This window comes from Hydra viridissima, unplaced genomic scaffold (genome assembly GCF_058129835.1).
Source record: "Hydra viridissima isolate aposymbiotic clone 2 unplaced genomic scaffold, HvirCarnegie_v1 scaffold_12, whole genome shotgun sequence".
NCBI classification, from domain to species: Eukaryota; Metazoa; Cnidaria; class Hydrozoa; order Anthoathecata; family Hydridae; genus Hydra; species Hydra viridissima.
In genome coordinates, this window is record NW_028324311.1 from 6,191,472 (window position 1) to 6,215,705 (window position 24,234).

Sequence of the window (24,234 nt, forward strand, 5' to 3'; positions counted from 1 at the left end):
AAAAATGGTTCGCGATAAATTTACGTAAATTTAGTATTTTACGTGAAAATATTGTTAAAGATTTTAAAAGCGGAAAACATTAAGCTGGAATTTGTAAAAAATATAATATAGCTAAGAAGATTGTAAACAAAACTGTAAAATCATTTGGATCTCGTGACTGCTATGAAATAAACCATTAAGGCGGATGTCCAAGAAAAACATTACAAAAACTAAATGGAATATTTATCGAAGATCAAAGAGTTGTTAAAGAGCTTAAAAAAGATCCATTTTTTTTCATCCACAAAATGAACAAAAAAATTGGAATTATAAATCTCCAGTTGCACTGTGCGATGAAGAGTTAACGAAGTAAAGTTGTTTTCTCGAATGCCAGCCAAGAAACCTCTGACTTTCTTTAAAGATAGAAAGCTAAGACATATCAAAATTGGGCTGTTGACCAGTGAAAAACAAAGGTCCTACCGAATATTGAAATAATTTATGATGTTTTTCGAAAAATAGTTAGTTAATTTTAGAAATTTTTTGAATATTCAGTCAGTTTTTTGAATGTTCACCGTGAAAAATTTAGCTTTTTGAAGAAAATATGATATTAATTCTTTTTTTTTTTTTTTTTTTGTGATTCTTATAATGATTTAAGTGTTTTAAATTTTATTAAGAACATAAAAAACTATTTAAAAATTAATATGTTCAATTTTTTTACTACTTTTAAATGTGTTTTAAATTTGTTTTGTCCGATACTTTTTTTACTAAATGGGGAATACGAGGGGGTTGGGGTTAAAATAGTAAACGTTGTTGTTAGGTTAACTACTATGAGGAAGAAGTTCCTGTTTAAAACATTTTGCTATAGTTGGTTCAAAAATGGATTTCTATATATAGAATTGTACACTATACGGATTACTTAGTTTTAAAAAAACGTGTGCGTGAAATAGGAATTGTGCGCCTATTTATAGCTAAATGAAAGTGAAATGCTTGTGGTCCAAATAAGTTTTTCTTTTTTCTTCTTTTTTCTCTTTTTTGATTTTTTAATATAACTAATCCTTGTTAAAAAACCGTTCATTTTAGTTCTAAAAATCAGTAACATTGAAGTTAATAACTTTTTGATAAAGGAATAAATGTATAATTATTCGAAAATTAAAAGTGGGGACTTTAATACCAGCGTCAAATACGTAGCGAAGCTAATACAGTTTGAAGACACTGAGTTGGAAACTTGTTGGAGAAAGATTCGTGCCAAACTAAAGAGGAAATCATTGAAACCTCGGGAGTGACTCAACAAGCAATTTAAACCGCTTCAAGGCAATGGATATGGTGAAAAAATAAGGAAATACCCAAAATACCATTTTCATGATTGAGATGTTACTTTGGGTGTAGGTAATTAAAACAAACTTTGTGAATAAAAATAATAAACTGGCCTGACTTTTTACAACTGCTATCTAGATCACTAACTTTTACGGTTTTCGTGGATTTTCATTTTCCAGTAACTGCTTCAAATAAACGACTGACATAAAAGAAGTCTGGAAAAAGTTACAAAGCGTGCTTTAAACTTTTATTTCTCTAAAGCATACGTCCAAGCACGTTGCATTTCTTTGCACCACAGTAGCAGTTCTTTAGACGCTGAAAAATTTAATTGTTCACGTTAGACGTTTCAAAATCAGTAGTTTAATGGAGACGTAAATATTCTTTCATATCCCTGCTCTTTCTATTTTTTTTTTTTTTTTTTTTGCAGAAAAATTGTTTAGTAATTGTCTAATTTTCAGACGTACAAGCAAACCCCAAGGGTTAAAATGTTTCTTTTCATGTGTCAAAAAACCTTCCGTTGACAAAAATTATTGCAAGAAATGCATCTGACCATTAAAAATTTAACAACTTTAATGGATTGGTACAATAAGTTGGAATAATCCCAGAAAAAGAAAACTTCAGAATAGAAAAAAACAATTAATTACATTATATTAATTAAACAATTAATTAAACAATTTTTTACATTATATTAATTAAACAATTACATTATATTAATTAAACAATTAATTAAACATTAATTAAACAATTAATTACATGATATCAACCTCTGTTTACAAGAATTTGAAAATTTACTGTACTCTGAATTAACTCAAATCTACAAATATATCTTTTATGATCCGCACTATTAAAATAATTTTACAGTATAAACAGTTAAACGTATAAGCAGTCGACTTTGAACAGTTTTGTGTTAATTATTATTGGTAAAAAATACTCCATGAGCGTGAAATTCGCGAAAAAAGATGGTAACAGACTACTTTGGCTAATGGTTGTGATTATCATTGTTATAAGAAAAAATCTTTTTTCTTTCCTCAAAAAACTTGGGGCAATGATTTTACAAAATAATCAAATAAATTAAGCGAAAAAGTTTCTAGAAACGTAGTTTGTAACAATTTTCAAGTTGCAAGTTGAAAGATTGTAGTTTTTGCTGTGATGTTGTACTAATGTAATTAAAACAGTAAAAAAACCCCTCTTCCACGATTTTAATCAAATTTTTGTAATAACAATGTCTTATTACAAATGTTGAAATCAGAAAGAAAGATTTGTAGTAATCCATTTTTAATATTTTCTTATGACCCTGTTAACTAATTTTCATGAAAGTTTGGTTTCATATGAAATTTTGATATTTCTAGATAAAGCGTTGCATGCTAATTCTGGAATAGGCATATGTTCATCCTGTGGTACCGGTGTAATTGAAGATGGTATGATAGGATAGACTAAACTCTTCTGTCTTTGATCTTCTGATAACCAAAAATGCAAAAATAACAATCATTCAGGTGATTTCCTGGTTCTCTCCAAATTTTATGTACTACAAATGGATTTCCTTTCTTAGTGCCTCTTAATCACCCTTTCAATGTTGATTTGCAACAGCCACAGATAACATGAAAATTTATCTTGGCCCAGGATTTATTTTGGTCCAATAAACATCCCAACTGGTAAGCTTGCTAATACTTTTTATCCCTTTATATTGCACATTTCACCTGAGCAGGTCTAATATAGTATCCATAAACGTAACAGAACATTTTTGATATCTAGAAGTTATTGCCATTTAACAATTTTTAGTACCCTAAAAAATTAAAAAAGAAAAAGTAATCACTACGTAATTAAAATAAAGAGAGAAAAAATCATTCACTTAAACAAACTAAACGTCCTAAAGTCACATGAAAGTAAATGTTGCCATTAAAATTACCTGTCGAATTATGAAAAAAAACATGAAATAAAAAGTTTTCAAAAAACTTTTGTTGATTAGGATTAATTAGGATAAATGTAAGTTATAAAAAGAACATCTTTTTTTAACAATAAGATTTTTTTTAGATATTTAAAAAAACATATATTTCTGGAAAATCTTTTCACTTCTAAAGAATTATTTCACTGTGAAATAATACATTAAAAATGCAACAACGTGCGCCATCATGGAAGATTTATATGCGACAGATCCACTATCCTGACTGATTTTAAACACTTCTGCTTTTTTTGTTGCTTTGTTACATCGTTCCTCCTTGCAACATGAAATCTAACAAGGAAAAAAATTTTTCAAATAATTTTGTCGGATTAAGAAAGAGACATTTTTTTTGTCTTGAATTTAAAGTATTGTCATAAAAATCTTTCTATAAATTCTAACTTGAAATTAAAAAAACCCTATTACATTAGCCAGAGACCTCAGAAAGATATCGAATTTTATAGCTCTAAATACAAAATAAACTGAACATCTAAAAATTTCTTGTTAATGTCCTGTGTATCGTCTGCATCAATTTGAGTGGATAAAAATAGTTTGTTCTGCGATTTTACTGTTATGGATGTGATCGATAATACTTTGTTAATTTATCTTTTTTACTATCATTATTTTATTAATTATTATTGCTAGTTATTTTTTCATTTTTTTGATTACTTTACAACTTTGGGGAATTTTTGTATTAATAAACTTAAATATGCGATGAAAAAATGCATAACTTTTTTTTGAAACTAAGAAAAGGCAATTGAGAAAGTAACAAATAATGTGGACGTATTAAAGGTGGGAAAATTTAAATCAGAACTTCAAATGGCAAGTGCATGCAAGTAGACAAGCCAAAAGCGTAAGGTTCTCTTTTAACAGCTAAGCTTTTCAAATCACCATTCATCATTTGGGGGGTGCCACCACACATATAACATTTTTTTGATAACGTGTCAGTCAGCTTTACATACTTTTCCATCATTGAAAGTATACGGTAGTCTTTAACAGTAATTTAAGATTCGCCAACTCTCACAAATCTTGGAACAAGTTGAGATATTTCTTTTAAAACTTTTTTAGCTTCTGTTCTCATAAATTCATTTGTTTCTTTTTAAAAAAATAAACTTAATGGGTTGGCAATAAAGTGTGGATGATGACCAAATCATCCATTCATCAATAATTTGCCAAATAATTTTTGGGGCGTTATTCACTTTTAATAAAACAAATTAAAATAGAGAAATTCATCAGTAGCATCGGAGTTCTTAAATATCTATGAATGACCAGAGCTTCCATTGTATCCTATGTTTTTTGGTTTTAAAGGATGAGTCTTTTTAGCTGCATCATATGAGCTGCAGATCACTTTATTAAAAATATGAAATTTTTTAACTATAGACAGCTTTCTAAATTTCGAGTTGCATCAAAAACACAAAAAATATTTGCAAAATCCAATAAACGAGGATTTCCTTTTTTTTTTATGTGAGATAAAAATATAAAAAAAAAGAGTAACTTTACCATCAATAAAAATAAGTACCCGGCATTCTCTCTCTAAATAGGTACTTACCCGGCATTCTCTCTCTAAAGAATTATAAATTTTGCAATACCAATTGCAATTAGGCAGCTTTGAAAACAAGCACATTTTTCGGTAAACTTCGTTTTTCGAAGTTTGGTTTAAATCTTTAACAGTCAATGAATACGAAAGAGTTGCGCACACATTTCCTTTCCCATTGCATTCTACTTCCTTCTCGCTCAATGAACAACCTTTTTCGCTTGAGCCCATACAAGAGAAACACTTGAGACTCTCGGCTAAAAAAAAAAAAGAAAAATCTTTTGTAAGCATCAATTATTCGAAAGGAAAAGGAACTTAACATTATGTAATGTCGAGCATTTTAAATATATATTACATCGAATAATTATTTATATACTACTTACCATTTCTAAAAGCGATCACAATTACAAAAACAAAAGTGAAAAGCATGCTTCGACAATTCTTTTCTCGAAAGGTGTGCGGATTTAAGAAAGTCAAAAAGAAAAAAGAATTTGATCGCTTTTTTATGAATTAGTCATGAACTTTTTATGGAACTTTTTTTAAATTTATTGTTGGACGAAAAATTTTTTTCGCCATTTCAAAACTCTTCTTTTGGGTGCAGTTTCAATAATTTATTGCTTGCATTTAATGGGTTGTCGGACGAAGGGACGTTCTTTTCTTAAAAAATTTCGTTTCAGTAACGGAGATTTTATACAGCTCTTGTTCTTTTCAAGTTTATTTCTTTAAAAATCGATGATTGCCATTGATAATCACTATTTGATTTCAAAAATCAATAATTTATTGTTAAAAACTTGGTTCCTTAATTTTGTTCCTAAATTAGAATTCAATACTTTTTTTAGCCCTGCATTTTGAAACTTGTACGCTCTCCCTATGCGCAGAGAGAACAACATGCAGTGTTTCTTTGAATTTTGTCAACAAGATGACTAAATGTCTATCCAAGTATAGGATAGTTAAAGAATGCATTCAAGGTTGAAAGTAATTATGTATGTGGTATAAGAAGTTACTAAGCTTTCATAGAATTCCATTATCAGGAATTAGAAAATTTTAAAAAAAGCAGCTGTTTCCTACCAGTTAGTTTTTAGTCATTTGGGGAGACCGGGGCAAGTTGGGTGCAGTTTATGCTATTGAGTTCTGTGAATTTCTGGGTGAACTTTTTTGAAGATATCAAACTGCAGTTCAAATGAATACGAATTTGGCAAGCATGTTCAAGTGTCAAAGATTATAAAAAAATATAATTAGTGGCCCAAAAAGGGCCTCAAAAAAAGAAAAAAAAAAAAAGTGTGCTAATTTACCCCAGCCCGGAGTAAGTTGCCTTTACTCTCAGGGTAGTAAGTTGGCACATCGTATAAAAAGAGGCAAGTTTAGCAACATTAAGTATCTATTTCAAGTGCATCTTTTTTATGAAAACTCTTGATAATTTTTATCCAACAACAAATACTTTCCTTCTATAAAAATAGTATCAACAGCATTTTTTTGTAACATTTTTAGAATTTACAGGCCTGTCTACTTTTCTTCTACCTATTCGCATCTCTGTAGACCTGCAGTGTTATGTAACTTTAGTGAATTTACGGCCAATGCGAAAAGTTGTAAGTTAACAGTTAACACATATTGCCAATTAACCCCAAAAGCTTTTTACTTACAAAATGGCTTATAAATCCCCCAAAACACGAAATATTGAGAAACATAAAATATGACTGGTTAGAGTGAAGCATACAACACTTACATCTTTAAGCATAAAGTTGCAACAATCAAGCTCAAGACGATTTTCTGCATTTCGCTGAATGTTTCTTGGTAAAGAAGTTAAAATCGTGAAATTAAATATTTTGCTTAGTTTTTTTAGTTTAAAGTATATATACAGGGTGGCGCTTAAGTCGCTCTACCATTTTAAAATAAAAAATATTAGTGGCAAGTCAATAAACTTTAATAAGTCCTTTTTTTTTTACAAAGCTTAAAAATTACAATTTTATTTTGATTATGTATGAAAAATGATGTCATGTAAATGACCTTCGTTTCCATTGTAAAATGCCTGACAAAGACGAGCTCTTTGTCAGGCATTTTACATAGCTCTTAGCATCTGAGAGTATATGGAATGAATTTTCTCTTGTATGTTTGCTTTAAATTGTTGGATAGTTCGAGGTTTATATATGTTCTTTTAGAAATACCCAAAGGTCTGGTGCTTTTAAATCATAATCCTGGAGTCCATAAAAAATTGGAATTTCGAGAAATTATTTGATTTTGAAAAATTGCAGTTAAAACTTGCATAGTGGTTCTAGTCGTATGAGCAGTTTCACCATCTTCCTGCCACCAAAACCCTGCCATATTTGCTATATTAAGCTAAAGAAAATTTACCACCATTTCTCTATATCGCACACCAGTTCCATTTACTGTATTTTCATTAGGTTTCTTAGAGAAATTAGACCTAATAATCCTTTCTTAGGTTACTCCACACGATAATGTAACCTTACATGGTTGCAACTAGCTTGCATGGACGTTAATTTTTTGGTAAACGGATTTTTGGTACTCCCAAATCTCGTATTTTGCTTATTCTTATGTCCGTCTGAATGAAGGTGGGCCTAATCTCGATTGATTAAGTTGTAAATGAAGTAGATGTTAATCTTGCAATTTCCTGAAATTTGACAGCGTAATTTAGCTGCTGTTGCAAGTTTAATGGTCGTATAGGTTATACTAACTGAACCTATGGATACATGTTCAAGCCTCTTTGACTTCACTGCAACGACCTCCGTAATATTCCAAGTTCTTCAAATCCCTCTCCCTCTCCCCCTCCCTCTCCCTCTCTCTCTCCCTCTCTCTCTCCCTCTCTCTCTCTCTCTCTCTCTCTCTCTAAGATGAATTATGTAGTTTGCTTGTATTGTATAATTAACAATTTTAAAGTTTTTTCATTTAAGATTTGTTACATTTACATAATGAATAATGTTTTTCTCCTGAAAACAAATGCTTCTAACCCAAAAAACTATTTTCAGCTCAGTTTATTTAATCTTTTTCGTTAAACCATCTTTCAGAGCAGCAGTAATTGTTTAAATTTGTGATGAAAGAAATGCTAATAAATTTTGAAGAATAGTACTCCATTAAAGAGCTCGAGGATTAATGCTGAATTGTTTTATATCTTAACTGTTTGCATGGTTTTTTAAATAAAAATGTCCCATTTTATTTTTTTTTTCAATTACATACCTTTCTTTTACACCTTTTTGTGACATTTAACATTTTTTCTCTTAAAATTTTGCACTTGTTTAGCTTCATGATTAGCGAAACCAGGAAGCGTTTAGAAAAACATATCAGGAAAGTAATAAAGGAATGCATTTATATAGCTCCGAAAAAGTTTGGTCCAAGAAATTCACTTTTATAGGGGTGTCTATTTTTCCACCAGTCTATTTCTCACCACTCTCCCCTATCTACAACGCACGCAACTGATTATATTTGGAGATTGTAAGCCTTATCGACAAAACCTTTTTTTTTTTTTTCGAGTAAATGCCTTCCACGAAAAACTTTTATCTTAAGATCAAAAGCAAAAGTACACCTTGCCATGAATTATTGAAAATCAACTGAACGAGTTTATTATAAATCTTCAACTTTTTAAAAAAACATTCAATTTTAAAAAATTTCTGACGTGGTTTTATCATATAGAAAAAGAAAAGGACGAAAAAAATGTTAAAATTTGACTTGCTTAAAGTAAACATCAAAACATTCACTCGTATTTAAAAAAAAAGAGCCTAAAGGATGAATTTATGTATTGCAATTTTTTTCCACATAATTAATGAAGGTAAGAATATATTTTATATTTCAATAAAATAGCAATCAAGTTTATGTGACAAAACTTATGTTAAAAGACATGCCATTGTAAGAACGAGGTTTATGTTATATCAATCATTTCATAAAGAAATGATAAGTCGAAAAGGTAGAGAATCGTTTGCAGACAACTTCGAATATATGAAGTAAATTATATATTAATCGTATTAGATTATATATAAATCTAGCTTATGAGCCTTGGATTTTATGAGCTTTGTTTGAAAGACTACATAGACTCTACTACCCCACTTTTCATCTTAATTTGTACAAAAAACTCTTCCATTTGATACTGATAAATGGAAGTAAAATGCTTTTGTCAGCAAAAATATTCAATTGGAGAGTACAATTTCAAGCCAGTCTATCCAGTCAAAGATCATTTTCATGAATGTAAGAGTGTTTGATTCATTTTTGATAAATACCACACACCATAAGAACCTCGTTTTCTTTCTCGTAATTGCCGTCGGATGTGTGAGGTTGTGTTTTCGCTCAGTTATTTAAAAAAAATTGAACTAGTCTGTGTTCTATTGCGGTGGGAAATACTGTAGTCATACTTGTGTACGCGTCTGTCGATTTCATGTAAAAATTTGTTTTATCATAACATTAAACCACCAACTTTAGACAATTTTTTTGTGAGTCTTCTCTTGTAAAAGTTCAAAAATATTCTCTGACAATCAAGTCGAATAAAAAGATTTAGTCTTCTTTTTCCGTGAATTATTTAAGCAAGATGACATGTCTCTGTGCAGCGAAACTTGAAAGAATTAAGAAATTTGTACCATAAAGAAAGACCTGGCATATATATAGTGTGCTCTGACGAGAAGCATTTTACTGTGGATTCTGTGTCTAGCTAGACTAATTACTATATTAGTGTCAAGGTGCCTAAGGAATGTCGGTTCAAGTTCAAAACAAATTACCTGGTTTCTGTGAAAAAACAAATTACCTGGTTTCTGTGACTATACTTAGAGGTATAGTTTTAGACGACCAAATATGTCACCTGCTTTTATCAACTCAGGTGTCAAAATTAACACAGATGCACTTTGACAAGTATTGAGAGAATTGCGATCTATATGGACATCTCCTTACATCAGTGTCATTGTCTTAAAACCCTCCATCACCAGGCATTAGAAAACTATGTCTTACAACTAAGTCAAGAATACCTTCAAGAGGTTTAGGGCCAGCATTGTGAAATTGATCAATGCTAATGAGTCTCATATAGAACAATATTATCAGTCTTGTAAAACTCGTAAATTCAAGTTGACTTTTTTTTAGAGGAGGGTAAAAAGGGTTTAATTTTGGTTTAAGAAGGATTTCAAAAGTTTGTGGATTTACGAGTTTTACAAAATAGATTAGCGATATTTTTGAAATTTACATAACGGTTCTATGAAATTAACCATCTTTTGCGAATTTTTGTTTGCATGCTGTATCAGTGCTTCATATTCAAACGAAGTGTTTGGAGGGCGGTAAAAAGAACTATTAAATTTATGATTGCTTATGAGTAAGCTTAATACACAGGTTACACACAGATGGGCTTTTATGTAGAATTTTCTATATGTGTGTGCAAATAACTTTAAAAATATTTGCACACGATAACACTTCTGAACAATTCAAAAACTTTTTACTTGATAATTCAATATTTATTAAACTATTTTACTATTATTAAATTAATATTTATTAAACTATTTTATTAGTATAGAGTTGATCAAATAAACAACAAAATATAACTGATAAGTAACAGTTTACAAATAAAGAACAAATTTTCCGGATTTTATTTTACTGAAATTAGGTAGTGATGACGTGGTTGTGTTTTATTTTCAATCCTTTAGGCTCAGGACCTTAAAGTTTTTAAAGTTTTAAAACGTTCTTTTACGTCTGAGCCTTTTATATGTTTTTAGCTATTACAAATGTAACATACAAGAAATATACCTGTATATTACGTGCTTATAAAGAAATTTGTTTCAGTTTATTCATTCTCGTGCTTCAAATGTCTTTCATCGAATGAAAAGAATTGCTTAGCAACGCAACATCTTGAAGAGTGTCCCAGGGAGAAATATGATAATGCATGCATTACTGTACAGCACTCATACGAAGCTCGCACTCGGGAAAACTTCACAGACGTAAAAAAAATTTTTCAGAAAAGTTGCAGTAGTAAACACGAATCTTGCTCTTTGCATTGTCAAGCATTTTATAATGTGGGTGAGCTGGATTGTCAGGTAAGTCATTTATTTTGACAAATTTTAAAAATGCAAAAATAATCCTTCTCATTACTTTTCTAACTACTTCATGTATTTTTAGCATACGTGTTTCATGTATTTTTAGCATACGTGTTTTATGTATTTGTAGCATACGTGTTTCATGTATTTTTAGCATACGTGTTTTATGTATTTGTAGCATACGTGTTTCATGTATTTTTAGCATACGTGTTTTATGTATTTGTAGCATACGTGTTTCATGTATTTTTAGCATACGTGTTGCTATACAGACAAATGTAACATTGGAAGATTGATGAAAACGAAGAAAAGATTTGGAAAAAATGATGGCAGAAATTTTAACTCTACAAAAATCCTAATTATTCTTTTAATCCTAATTGAAAAAATGATTGGTGAAGAATAATGTTTTTCAATAAAAAGCGATTTTTGTTACTTTTTTGCAGTTCCTGAAATATTCATAAAATGTTCATAAAAAAAAACAGAAGAAAATTTATAATATGCTGTTATCTAATAAAAATTTATAATATGCTGTTAAATGTAATAGTTGTTATTGCTAAACCTTTTATACTTTTCGAAGCACAGAATATTTCCGGTTTTTTATTCTGCGCTTATGTGGAGCTTCCTGATTAATTTTTTCCTAATTTTTTGTTTCTCAAATCCAATAACTCAAGATTTTTCTTGAGAAGAATTTTTTTAACAATTCTCATGCATCAAATTAATTTATAAGAAGCAATTAAAATTTTGAAAAATATAAATTTAAAAACCACAACTTTATAAATATGTAATATATAAATATATAAATAATGTATAAATATATAAATAGATAAATATATAAATATATAAATGTATAAATGTTTAAATATATAAATATATAAATATATAAATATATAAATATATAAATATATAAATATATAAATATATAAATATATAAATATATAAATATATAAATATATAAATATATAAATATATAAATATATAAATATATAAATATATAAATATATAAATACATAAATACATAAATATATAAATATATAAATATATAAATATATAAATATATAAATATATAAATATATAAATATATAAATATATAAATATATAAATATATAAATATACAAATATACAAATATATAAATGTGTAAATATATGAATATGTAAATACATAAATACATAAGTGCATAAATACATAAATATATTAATTAACAAATATAAAAAGGTATGCAAATATTTTTTCGTACTGTTAGAAATCCTAGTTTTGTGTTAAACTAGAACCCCCATGAATTTATTAATGGTCTGAATATTATTTATCACAAATCATAGCTTCAAAGTACGGAGAGGTTTCTGTATTATAAAGTTTTTTAACTTTGTGTCAAAAATTTCAAAAAATGAAATACTAACAAATAGTATTATTCTAACGTTTGTAAACGGTTTTCAACGAAAAAATATTAAAATAACAGAAAAATGTTATTGCTTGTTTTGTTTTTAACAGGAAATACTCAATTTGTCCCAAAATTTAAGAAGTGTACTGTATTAAGTGAGGTGCTTATCTCATTAAATCTAACCAGAGGCGGCGTACTTGGGTCAAAGAGAACTTGTCCCGCACATATAAAATGTGATGAAAAACCAATTTTTACCACATTTCGGGTAAAGTTTACTTTTTCTAATGTAAGGTTCAAGGTTTAATCACAAAGTGATGAATGAATAAAGAAATACTTTTAATGAAGGGAGGACCAGGTCTTGTAGGGATAAGTAGAAACACTCAACTTTAATTCGGACTTTTCTGCTATCACGGAGCCTTCCTTATCAGCTACTGTTTTCTCCGAGTAGCTTGTGTGTAAACACTATGGTTTTTGTAATTTCAATTTTTAGCTAAATGAGTAACTTTTGGAACTCCGTTGCTTTTTAACTTTGCAAAAATGAATGTTGTTATTAGTAAACTAGAATTGATTTAAGCCATGAATAGTTACGGTCAAATGTTGTTTTTTTCTTTAGTTAACGTTTTTAAGGATCTGTCTACCGTTTTTAAAACAAAGCGCTGTTAGGATTAGTGGGCACGTGATCTCGAGACTACATAACTACATTTACCGACCATTATATTTGAACACAAAAAGTGTAAGCTTTCGGAATAATAAATTGATTACAACTTCTTTGAATGGTTTACTGTTTTAAGTTACTGAATATTCAAAATGGCAAAAATAAACGGCATCGACAGATTTACTTACTTGTATAATAATAACAGCTGGCAAATGCTTATAAAGCGATGGATTTGTAATTTAACAATTCATTTATATATTCTGTTTATCAATTGAGATTTTATTTCAACTTATGTTTTCAACACACTTGCAGCTATTTTACTTAGAATCACCTCGCTATTTGTTTTTGAATTCGTTTGCGTTTTACCATAGATATTAAAAGTTATTTTTGTAAATATCTAGTTTCCTTAGTAATTCTCAGGCTTGATTTGTATTAAACCTTGAGCATAGTACTCTATTCTCCTAATAGTCTATATTCTAATCCTAGAATTTCTATCTTCCTTATTTGTTATTTGTCATTAATCAAGTCGTGAGGCTTGATTATGCTTTTCTTTTAACTTTTATCATCTCTGTTAACTTGAAAAAAACTTTATTGCTCATAAATTTATGCACACTGCAGTCAACAGAGGATATCAACCTGAAGTACCAGGAACACTGCATAAAAAGTTTTATAGTCTTGCAAAAGAAATAGCAAAACTTTTGCTTTATTCTTAAAGTTTTTATATCGATATAGCAAAAATTCTATTGATTGGTAGGGTCAAATATTAATTTTAAGAGCAAAAATGGATTCTTGATCAAAGTAACTTAATTTTTTTATAACCAATCCCATTTATTTTACTTCCTTAGCATTTTTTTAATTCAGCCCCAAAAATAGAATGCTTTGAAGACAGGCATTCTGTTGTTAGCTAAAATATATTCATATAATGATAAGTCTTTTTGCTTTGAGAAATTTAAATTAAATAAAAAAATTAAGTTTGAGAAAAAAAAATTCTATAAAAATAAACATTGGTGCTGTACGCATGTTTTAACTTCAAACTTATATTTCTTGATCAAAACCTAAAAAGTTACATTTTGATGCACAGCACATTTATATCTAAAAATCTTTCTATTTATGTTAACTTTTGTTAGATTCTGCTCACTACTGAGCATCCTTGATGTTCTGGCTAATTTCCAGAATATCAAGGTATCGAGCCAGAAATCAACAGAAGTTAACTCAATTGTCCAAATTTTTCTGAAATTCAACTGTTCAACTCGATTGCTTTTGTGCAATCACGCCTTTTTAAAAATATGAGATTGTTGATTGATCACGTGCTAGAGTACTTGTACCGGTTCCTATAACGCAAAAGGCTAATAAAGCGATTTTCATTGAAAAAAAATTTGAAATAATAAAAACCATGTTTATTTTTTTGTGTTATTTACCGTAACTTTACAGAGTGCACCATTATCTAAATTTAATTTAAATGATGAACTTGAAAGAGGAATCAACCAAGCATCAATTCATATGGGAATTACTATAAAATCTAGGTTGTGCTCACATATATTTTGATAAGATTTACTTTATTTACTACTCACTGATCTGCTTATATCTTAATACTTTGTATGTGGATGTAGTATATATGTAAATATATCTAAAAATGCATAAAAATGTTTATGTATGCCTGTGTCTACGTGTATATAAATGTATGTGTGTATATATTAGTAATATACTTGCCTATACATTTTGAATGCACACAAAAAAAATTATGTAAGTTTTATAATCTAGTTTAACCAATAAAACATGTCTTCCGTTACTAAAATACATGCTCGTGAAATACTTGATAGTCGAGGAAACCCAACTGTTGAAGTTGATCTAACGACATCTATAGGTATAAATATAAATATATATATTTTAACTCTCTTTTTTTTGTTAAATGTATTCAAATGTGTTGTTATTTAGATCCAATACTTACAGATTTTCAGTTGTTTTTTTTTTAAATCAGTATATAATAGATTTAAATCTAATCTTACATAGATGTGATAAATTTTTGAATGCAGAATATAGATAAAATTTTTATTTATAATCATAAAATGCAATTAAAAAAAAAGCCATTCTTAGCTATTGTTTTGATCTTTTATTTCAAAAATACATACTACTTAATTATGACTATCAAGTGTTTTAATTTATCCAACTTTTCATGACTTTAAAATCTAGTCTAAATAAATAAGAGCAACTTTCTTGTTAAAAAACCACAGTGGACTAAGGTAATTGCCACGTTCAACATTGTAGCACTCAAGCAAAATGTATCAGAACTTTATCTCTATAAAGAGTTAGCTATATATATAAAAAAAGGGTTTCTGGACAAAGTGCTAAACAGCTGCTAGAAGTTGGTTTTTGTTTTTGCTTCTTTCTGTTTCTTAAGTTATGATGTTCCATAAATGGGGCTGTATATGTCAATGATACCAAAGGTGTGCTTTATCCCTGACTGTAAAGTAGAAGTTTGATCACGCTGTAAACAAGATTGTTTTTAGAAGTTCTACGAGAGTTTTAGTATAAATATAAATAAACTTCCAACATTTCAAAAAGCAAAATAATATTTGAGATCCTGCAAATTCAGCTAATCTATAATTTTTTACTAATCTAATCACAACCTAATGCTAATGGATTAGGTTGTGATTAGATTTAGGAATTCCTTTAACTATAGTTAGAACTTTAGACCAATGTGCAGCAATCTTTAAATAAAAGTTGAAATTATTCTTTTTTTCACAATAAAAGATATTTACAATTATTTTAAAAGTTAAACCTCAGCCATCTTAAGAATGCCTTCCATAGTCTGTTATTGGATTTAGATCAAATAGTTGTAATAGATCTAGGTCAAATTTTTTGAAAATCTGAGATCTCACTGTTTTCAGTGTTTTGTTTTTTTCAATTTTTATATCAACAAAGTTTATGTTCTGATTGTCTGTGGGAGGTAAACTTGAAAGTATTGCCTCACGTAAACAATAAGATCATAGAACCATAATGAGAGATTTTCCTTTTTAAAGTTCAAAAGTAATTTAGTAAAGAAATATTACAAAACTACATTTTAATTTTCAAATTAAACCTTGACTGAACACAAATGCAGTTGTTATAATATAGGCTGAAGCAGGAATTTTAGTTGTGAGAATTGTAAAGTTGAATGAACACATATTAGTTTTAGTTTTGGATGCAATTATGTCCTTAGGAGAAGGTAGATTTACTCAATTACACTTTGTTAAAAACGATTTTTAAAAGAAGTTTACTTTAAAGTAGGATGGTGAGAAAAGAAAAAAATGATGGAATTGTAAAATAACAGTATGATAAATAAAAAAACATTAATATATATGTTAAATTTTATACTGGATTTGGTATAACAGGGTGGTAGCTTCTTTAATTAAGAATTGATTTTATGATAGTTACAGCTTTTTCATTCTGAATATTTAGTATAATGATTTGGATAATTTTTTATTTGGATTTGATAAGTAGTTCATAAATATAATAAATTTTCTGTATCATATTTTGAAACTGTTTCTCCAGCTCTTAGGACAAAAAAAGGTACAATTAAAGCATGACCAGTTTGACTACTATCTTGAATTAAACTTAATTCCACAATTTATTTCCATTTTATCTCATTTTTTTTAACAGATGTAATCAAGACAAGTCTAATACTATGTTTTATTAGGTTTTATTTTTATTTGTTATGCAGATTTAAGTATTAGGAATAAATATAAATTAAATAATTTACAATTTACTAATCCAAACAATTTAATATTCCCTGTAAAAAAAAGTACTCGGATATCATTAGCTTTTAATTTACAACTTATTTAGGTACTTTTCGTGCAGCTGTTCCTTCAGGTGCTAGCACTGGTATACATGAAGCACTTGAATTGCGTGACAAAGATCCTAAGCGTTATCTTGGAAAAGGTGTGAGCAAAGCAGTGGGAAATGTGAATGAAATACTTGCTCCTTTTTTAATTTCTAAGGTAATTATGTTTGAATAATGTATCATTCACTGAAATTAAAGTTTTTACCCCCTTAATTAATAGTCTGACCAACTTTTTGTCATTTTATTATATTTCCAATGTATTCAACACTTAACAGATATCTATTATACGATGACATTTCTATTAAGTTAAAAGATTTCTTAAAGTTATAGTGCACTTTGATAAACTTTTTTTAAACACAGAAATAAACACAAAAAACAAATACTTTATGTATTCAAATAGTGCTCCTCTTAAAAATGACTGGTTTTGAATAGAACATTTCATCAGGTGTCAATGACTCATTTTTAAGCTCCAACCAGGATTTAAAGAAAGTAGAAGTGCATTTCAATATATTTAAGAAGAAAAAACGCATCACAAACAAATAGTTTTAAAAGAATAGGTAAATTGCGAAAGGGCCAGAAAACTTAGATTAGTAAGTATTTAAAACCTATTACTATATATTTTATATATTTCAAACTTGCAATAAAAGAAATAAATGTTAGAATGTTTTTTTAAAGTTTTTTTTATATCTTTTTTATATAAAAAAAGAGATTGTTACAGGGGGGGGAGGGGTATGAGTTTAAAGCAAATATAATAGCAAATTACAAATATCAAGTAAAAATAACTAGGTACATCAATGTAGGCATTTAGTTTGTCAACATCCATCTCTGATTCTCACATCCTGGGGTGAGCTTTAGAAAAGGCCAAATTGTTCAAGAGTTTGGCTTATTAGGCATTTCTGCAAGAAGAATATATTGTTCTAGATCACTTCCTTATTAAAAGGAATAAATGCAAGGGAAAATGCTTGTTCTAAGAGTGTAAGTATATTGTAAAATATGAATGGATTTCTCAGTGTTATTTATCAATAATTAACAACTGATACAAAATGTTTTTAAAATGTGACAAAAAGCTCTATTTTTGCCAATCATTGCTTCATAGTTAAATTCACTTCTATCTTTAAAAGTAAATGTTTACTTCATAATTCAAAAATACACCATAAAAACAATACTTAAACAAATGTTGTTTTTTTTCAGCAATAAAGAAGCCATCATTTTGATATTAGCATAAAATATATTTCAATGTTAATTTAAAGATAAAAAAAGTGTCTATTTATATTTGCACACTTTATTTAAATCAATTACACACATAACTGAGAAATTAGTTTTGAGATGTATTCTAAACTCAGTTAAATGTACTTACTTTTAGAACATTGACTGTACAAAACAAAGAGAGGTAGATCAGCTGATGCTTGAATTAGATGGGACACCTAACAAGTCTAAATTTGGTGCAAATGCCATTCTTGCTGTATCATTAGCTGTCTGCAAAGCAGGTGCAGCACAAAAAGGAGTTCCTCTTTATAGACATCTTGCAGATCTTGCTGGAAACAAAGACCTTGTATTACCTGTTCCTGTATGTTTTTTAACATTTTATTGACTGAAATAAATAGTATAATCTAGTTAGCTTTTAGCTTGTTATAATGTTTTTATAAACAGAAAGTCATTTTTTAAGTATTTTTTTTTTATTTAAAATTGAACTAAAATTTCCTTTAAAGATACTTTTGGAAATTAATAAAGGAGAAGCTAGAAGTTATATAAAACTTTAGAATTTTTTATGGTTTTTTGAAGCTTCAATCAAATTACAAATATAGTTTGATAGGAGCTAAAAAAATCTTTTTACCAATATTAACCATTCAGATTAGTTTCACAATTCTATTTTTGGATTTAGGCTTTCAATGTAATTAATGGGGGATCTCATGCTGGTAATAAACTTGCCATGCAAGAGTTCATGATTTTACCAACTGGTGTTGCTACCTTTAAAGAAGCACTACAAGCTGGTGCAGAGGTCTATCATACTTTGAAAGCTGTAATTCAAGCCAAATATGGACAAGACGGTAAAAACCTCTTCAGTCATTCATGGGTTTTAAAAGCTTTTTTTTTTTTTTTTATCTATTATGCTATTTTTTTCTGCTTCTAATTTTGTTCTTCAAATCATCTTTATTTACATAAAAATCTTTTTTAGCCACAAATGTTGGAGATGAAGGTGGTTTTGCTCCAAACATTCAAGATAACAGAGAAGGACTAGAGCTCTTAAAGCAAGCTATTGAAAAAGCTGGCTACACAGGCAAAGTTGAAATTGGCATGGATGTAGCTGCATCAGGTATTTAAAAATTTCTAATTCAGCAAGACATTTTGCAGAGAAGAGTCTACCTAGTGATACAAGTATGATTTTTACTGAAGATTTTACTATTGTTACCATAAAATAGAAGCAAACTATTAGTGTGGTTATAAAACCTAAAAATGCACAAGTTTTTGAAAGATAAGCTTAGTTGTATAATTAGCAATGTGCAGAAAAATTGGTTACAATAAGTTTTATAATAAGTCAAGCAGATCAGACAACTTATTTTCTTTAAAAATTTGTTTAATTATTGCCATGTGTGCTTTCTTTATCAAAGCTGAGCTTCCATTTTGAATATGGTAGTGAACAAAAACTACAAAAAGAAAAGCATGTCAAATAACTGTAAATTATGAATATGAAACATTAACTTTAAAGATTATAAGAAGATAGTAAAAAAATTACAAGAAATAAACTTCTGTTCTAGAATTCTATAATGAATCCAAGTATGATCTTGACTTCAAGTCAAAAACTAAAGACCCTTCTTTGGTTATTACTGGAGAAGAACTTGGTAATTTGTATAGGAAATTCATTGCCGAATATCCTATTGTTTCAATTGAAGATGTTTTTGATCAAGATGACTGGGAATCATGGAGTAAACTGACAGGTTGGTTTTATGATCTGTTTTTTGTTTCTTTTTTAGTTTGTTATGATAATTTTATGGTAAATTTGTGAGTCTTGCGGTTTTCAATTAAAAAGTAAAATGAAAACTCGTAATTGATTATTTGTATACGAATCAGCATGATAGTATAACCTTTAGTTTTTAGTCATGAGTTAGAAGTTACTTTAAACATATTTCAGGCTCTGTTGGTATTCAAATTGTTGGAGATGATTTGACTGTCACTAATCCACTTCGTATTCAGTTGGCAGTTGAAAAGAAAGCCTGCAATGCTTTGTTACTAAAAGTGAATCAGATTGGAAGCGTTACCGAGTCAATCGACGCGTAAGATTTGAGTGTTTAAATTCGTACATTTTTTTAATTTTTTGAACATTTTAATATAAATACTACACAGAAACTACTGCCATTTTTAGGATGTTTCATCTGATATTATTGAATATTTATCTTTAAATAAACATGTAGCTGATTGTCTTCTTTTTTTAGCTGTAAGTTGGCACAAGAAAATGGATGGGGAGTGATGGTCAGTCATCGCAGTGGTGAAACTGAAGATACTTTTATTGCTGATCTAGTTGTTGGTTTATGCGCAGGACAGGTGTGTATTTTGATTAAGTTTTTTTAAAGGCAGTTATTTAATAGAAAAGTTATACTCTAAGTCTTGAAAACAACACCAATGGAGTTGTCTATAGTACGTCTGAAATAAATTTTTTGAAGTATAATAACTTTAAGTTTTATAATCTTACAAATTTCCTTTACTAAGGCTTCAAATTTTATCGTTTTATTTAAGATTAAAACTGGAGCACCATGTCGATCTGAGAGATTAGCTAAATACAACCAAATTCTCAGGTGAAATTTCATTTTCATTGACAAACAGTTAAAATTGCTTTATGATCGAAGAGATTTACTCAAATTTGTTGCTTTTAATGTTTTCTAAGTATATTTCTTATTAAAAAGTTTTTTTCTTCTGCTTAGAATCGAAGAGGAATTGGGCTCTTCTGCTGTTTATGCTGGAAAGAAGTTCCGACATCCACTTGCTTGAGTTGCTTCACCTCAAGAGAATTTCTCGGAAATTCAGTTTCATAAATTTTCTTGTTCAAATATACGAGTTTAAATTCCAAGTCTATTAATTATTTCGAGTTTAAATTCCAAGTCTATTAATTATTTTGAAAGTTTGAATCTTAATTGAGCGAAAATGGAAGAAGATGCAAATGTTTAACATTTTAAAATTTTTTTTATTTTAGGAATATTATTAGGTTTAAATATTTAAACTGAATGATTTCCCTGCATGTCTCAGTTTAGACTGGTTTCTAACTGGTTCGGTTAAGTATATCTAAATGTTTTTGGTTTCCAAAACTGAGTAGGGCATTTACTTAGATGCTATCTAAGTTATTCAAATCAATATTTTTTCTTTAAATGAAGTTATATCCCTTGGCACGTTGATAGGGCTCAGAGTTATCACCAGTAAAAGTTTCGATACCTAAAAAATTGTAAGTACTGAAATATTGAAGCTCTCAAATAAACTTGACAGTAAGACTAAAATTAGTATGATTACGAGGGAATTCGCACAATTACAACCAATACAAAATACACTGGAGAAACTAAATTTGAATCTAGAAGCACAGGATACCCTTACTTTGTCTCAAAAATCGCAAAAATATAGCATTTAATAAACGTGTGGCTATTTTATGTTTTCAAAGTTTAATTACATACTGTTTCATAAATTGTGTACATGCTTTTAATTTAAAATAATAGAAAAGAATGTTTTATTTTACTTCATATAATGTTAAAATAAAAAGTAATATATGTGGCTATTCAATAATTACCATCTTGCTCCTAGCAATGTTTCAAATGAACCACTCCGTTTTCGCAAGCTCTATTACACATGTCTATCTCTGTACACGCTTTTTCAATCTGCTCAGGAAGTTCAGTAAATGTAAAGAGTTCGTCCTTCTATACAATATTCTTCAAGTAACCCCAAAGAAAGAAATTCAGAGGAGAAAAGTCGGGAGAATGAGCAGGCCACTCGATTGGATCTCGTCTGCCTATCTATTGTTGTAGGAACTCTCGATCAAACCAGCTTCTTATTTGACAGGAATAATGGGCAGATGCTTCATCTTTTTGAAAGTACATATCACATTGCTAACTTAAGGCCATAAAAACTCCTCAAGCATTTGTTGGTATGAATCACCTGTGACCGAATCTTCGAAAAAGTATGGACCAATTAGACCACCTAAAGTTGGGCAAAGGTATTTTTTTGTTTTGAGTAGGCCCATTTATGACGGTTTATGATACCTTTTAACGTGAATTGGCTCTCGTTTGACCAAATAAATCTTGTTTAGAAAGTTGGGATTTTCTTCAAACTTTGACAACATGATCTCACATTACTCTATTCTTTTGTCTTGTAATGCGCTTGGTCTGAATGGTTGACAACCTACATCTTGAATAGCACGATAAAAGCTGATTGTGCTCATCACCATTTCGATAGTGCTCTTTCGAATAGACAAATCGTCGGTTTCTTCGACTATTTAGAAAAGAGCGGACGGATTTTTATCGATCATGAACACTTTTGTTTTCTCATGAGGTGGCGGAGTAGGAAAATGATTTTTCGATTGCCTTCTAGCCTCCTTAAACTTCTCAAATTTGCTAAATAAGAAAATAATTTGAATTCTCTCTTCGATCGAAAGTTAAGCTTTTTCGTAAATATCTAAACTAATAATTCGACTTTACATATGTAAAGATTTTTAATAAATATATTATGATATTTAGGAGCAATTTTAAGTCAAAAGCACTTACATAACTTATGGAACAATTTGTGCAATCGAAAATAAAGTTAAAAGTTTGCTTGATTTGTTTTCTTACAAATCTTGTGTAACAAATTACTGGAAGATTTACTATCGCAACTTTTTCTGTCGTGTTCAAACTCGCTTGAAACTATAGCAATAATCAGTCATTATTACTTTATTTGTCTCGGTGAGGACCTCATTATTCATAACTGACGTTATCAAGTTTTTTCAGGAAGTTAGCAAGATTCAGAAAATGCCATTTGATGCTCATCTTGCAACGCAGAGTTTTGTAGCTCTCCAATATGCTCTGACTATTTCGATGTAATTCTTCGCCCGTGTTCTTGGCAATTTCTTGAATAAAAACTGGAGAATTCATCTGTTGAATAAAAACTAGTGTTGTTACAACTTTGAAATTATTCGACTGTCGACTAAGTCAATTAATGCATTTTTCAAAGTCGGCCGAAATCGACGAATACATTTTTAAAATCGACTAAGTCGACTAAAAGTCGATTTAGTCGAAATATTTGAATAAAGTTTTTCATTCAAATATTTCGACTAAAAATTGTCAAGCAACATTAAAGTGTATGATTATAATATTTGAATATTATAATCATATCCTTTAATGTTGCTTGACAACTTATTTTTTAGATGCTATGAAACAAATAGAACTTTAAGAGAGTAAACAAAAAAACTAGATGGCATAAAATACTGTTACAATAGCACATGCTGTTGTTATATCAAGAGCATTTTCTTTGTTCAATTTTAATTCATCTAATCTATTAGATGAATTAAAATCGAATAAACAAACAAAATAAAACGGAAATTATAATCACAAAGTAAAGAAAAAAAAACAGATGGACATTTTATTTCATTTTTCACTGCAATGAAGCAAAAAATTAACAAAAAATTTAACTAACAAAAGACAGTGGCATAAATAGGTGGGGGCAGATGGACGGCTAAACTTTTTTTGGGATGGTAGATTTATAAAACTTTTTCGCATTCTTAACTAAGTATCATAACACATTACTTAACATTTTGTTTTAAAAAGTATCAACTGGTTACTATCCCCTTCGTACACAATGTGTACAAACGTTCACACTTCGTCATGTTTATTTTTTACTATGAAGCTTAAGCAAAATAATACTTGAAACACGATGCATACATTAGTGCACACCAGTCCTACCTTCGTGTAGTTTGTCTTCTTTAAGTAAGATTTCTGTATCTAGATATTTCAACATGGCGTTGCAAGGCAAAAAAATACTTCGTGGTAAGTTTTTTCTTTATTATAGTTTGAGAATTATAAATTATCTCAAGTCAAATTTTGTATTAGATATTTAATAATATGTTTATAATTGCATACACATAAGTTAAAAATATAATAGGTGACTATTCTTTGCTGAAAATTTTTTTTATAATACTGTGTACATTTGTACACACTGTGTGTTAATTGCAACGAGAAGAGAGAATAGTAAAACTAGTAAGGTGAAACTCAACATTGAATTTCTTTTTGTGTGATTGTCGTGAGTTAATAATTGCATGTGTGTATATATATTTCTTTAAATCTCAGATACAAAATGTGTTTTGTTTAATAGTTTAGCTGTTCATTTAATATCAAAAGGTTGTATTAGAATCATTAAAAATGAAATATTTTATTTATTTAAGTCTACCTACTGAAGCTAATGGCCCTGCCTTTGTGTTTGTATAATCAAACATTTGTTTTAAGCCTGTCATATTTATTTTTTCACTGAGTTTTATCAAATTGATTTTATAATCAAAGATAAATAAGTATAATATGTTAAATATATTTTCAGATAATCCACGAAGGCGGTTTACAGTTGAAGATATGTTGTAGCATCTTGATGACTCGGAACTTGAATTATCAGATTC

General features: G+C 28.8%; 3 protein-coding genes and 1 long non-coding RNA gene across 4 annotated transcripts; 2 read left to right on the forward strand and 2 right to left on the reverse strand.

Annotated features, from left to right (window-relative positions):
• Positions 1-3,340: 3,340 nt before the first annotated feature.
• Positions 3,341-5,244, reverse strand: LOC145194499 (uncharacterized). The gene is made up of 3 exons (XM_090069475.1): positions 5,144-5,244; positions 4,776-5,017; positions 3,341-3,520 (listed from the first exon to the last, which is right to left on the reverse strand). Exons 1-3 carry the CDS (start codon positions 5,187-5,189, stop codon positions 3,371-3,373), a joined length of 438 nt encoding a protein of 145 aa, XP_089925601.1. The 5' UTR covers positions 5,190-5,244; the 3' UTR covers positions 3,341-3,370.
• A 3,155-nt stretch (positions 5,245-8,399) lies between these two features.
• LOC149880976 (uncharacterized) lies at positions 8,400-11,266 on the forward strand. Its single transcript, XM_090069649.1, has 3 exons — positions 8,400-8,538; positions 10,521-10,771; positions 11,022-11,266. Exons 1-3 carry the CDS (start codon positions 8,496-8,498, stop codon positions 11,169-11,171), a joined length of 444 nt encoding a protein of 147 aa, XP_089925775.1. The 5' UTR covers positions 8,400-8,495; the 3' UTR covers positions 11,172-11,266.
• A 2,879-nt stretch (positions 11,267-14,145) lies between these two features.
• On the forward strand, positions 14,146-20,682 carry LOC149880977 (alpha-enolase-like). The gene is made up of 11 exons (XM_090068321.1): positions 14,146-14,322; positions 14,561-14,663; positions 16,622-16,776; positions 17,983-18,186; positions 18,502-18,667; positions 18,796-18,933; positions 19,376-19,555; positions 19,750-19,891; positions 20,051-20,159; positions 20,352-20,410; positions 20,537-20,682. The coding sequence occupies exons 2-11, from the start codon at positions 14,576-14,578 to the stop codon at positions 20,601-20,603; spliced, it is 1,308 nt and encodes a 435-aa protein (XP_089924447.1). The 5' UTR covers positions 14,146-14,322; positions 14,561-14,575; the 3' UTR covers positions 20,604-20,682.
• A 549-nt stretch (positions 20,683-21,231) lies between these two features.
• LOC149880978 (uncharacterized) lies at positions 21,232-23,002 on the reverse strand. Its single transcript, XR_016445478.1, has 2 exons — positions 22,358-23,002; positions 21,232-22,207 (listed from the first exon to the last, which is right to left on the reverse strand). It is a non-coding gene; the product is annotated as an uncharacterized LOC149880978 (long non-coding RNA).
• Positions 23,003-24,234: the final 1,232 nt, after the last annotated feature.

What these genes read in the sequence shown, in the direction of transcription:
- LOC145194499 (XM_090069475.1), bottom strand. Translation starts at nt 5,189, where the DNA reads ATGCTTTTCACTTTTGTTTTTGTAATTGTGATCGCTTTTAGAAATG. An exon ending in TGTGATCGCTTTTAGAAATG is followed by an intron (nt 5,018 to 5,143) that starts GTAAGTAGTATA and finishes TTTTTTTTTTAG; the next exon opens with CCGAGAGTCTCAAGTGTTTC. An exon ending in CTTTAGAGAGAGAATGCCGG is followed by an intron (nt 3,521 to 4,775) that starts GTAAGTACCTAT and finishes TTTCCTTGTTAG; the next exon opens with ATTTCATGTTGCAAGGAGGA.
- LOC149880976 (XM_090069649.1), top strand. Translation starts at nt 8,496, where the DNA reads ATGAATTTATGTATTGCAATTTTTTTCCACATAATTAATGAAG. An exon ending in TTTCCACATAATTAATGAAG is followed by an intron (nt 8,539 to 10,520) that starts GTAAGAATATAT and finishes AATTTGTTTCAG; the next exon opens with TTTATTCATTCTCGTGCTTC. An exon ending in TGGGTGAGCTGGATTGTCAG is followed by an intron (nt 10,772 to 11,021) that starts GTAAGTCATTTA and finishes ATGTATTTTTAG; the next exon opens with CATACGTGTTGCTATACAGA.
- LOC149880977 (XM_090068321.1), top strand. Translation starts at nt 14,576, where the DNA reads ATGTCTTCCGTTACTAAAATACATGCTCGTGAAATACTTGATAGTCGA. An exon ending in TGATCTAACGACATCTATAG is followed by an intron (nt 14,664 to 16,621) that starts GTATAAATATAA and finishes CAACTTATTTAG; the next exon opens with GTACTTTTCGTGCAGCTGTT. An exon ending in GTTACCGAGTCAATCGACGC is followed by an intron (nt 19,892 to 20,050) that starts GTAAGATTTGAG and finishes TTCTTTTTTTAG; the next exon opens with CTGTAAGTTGGCACAAGAAA.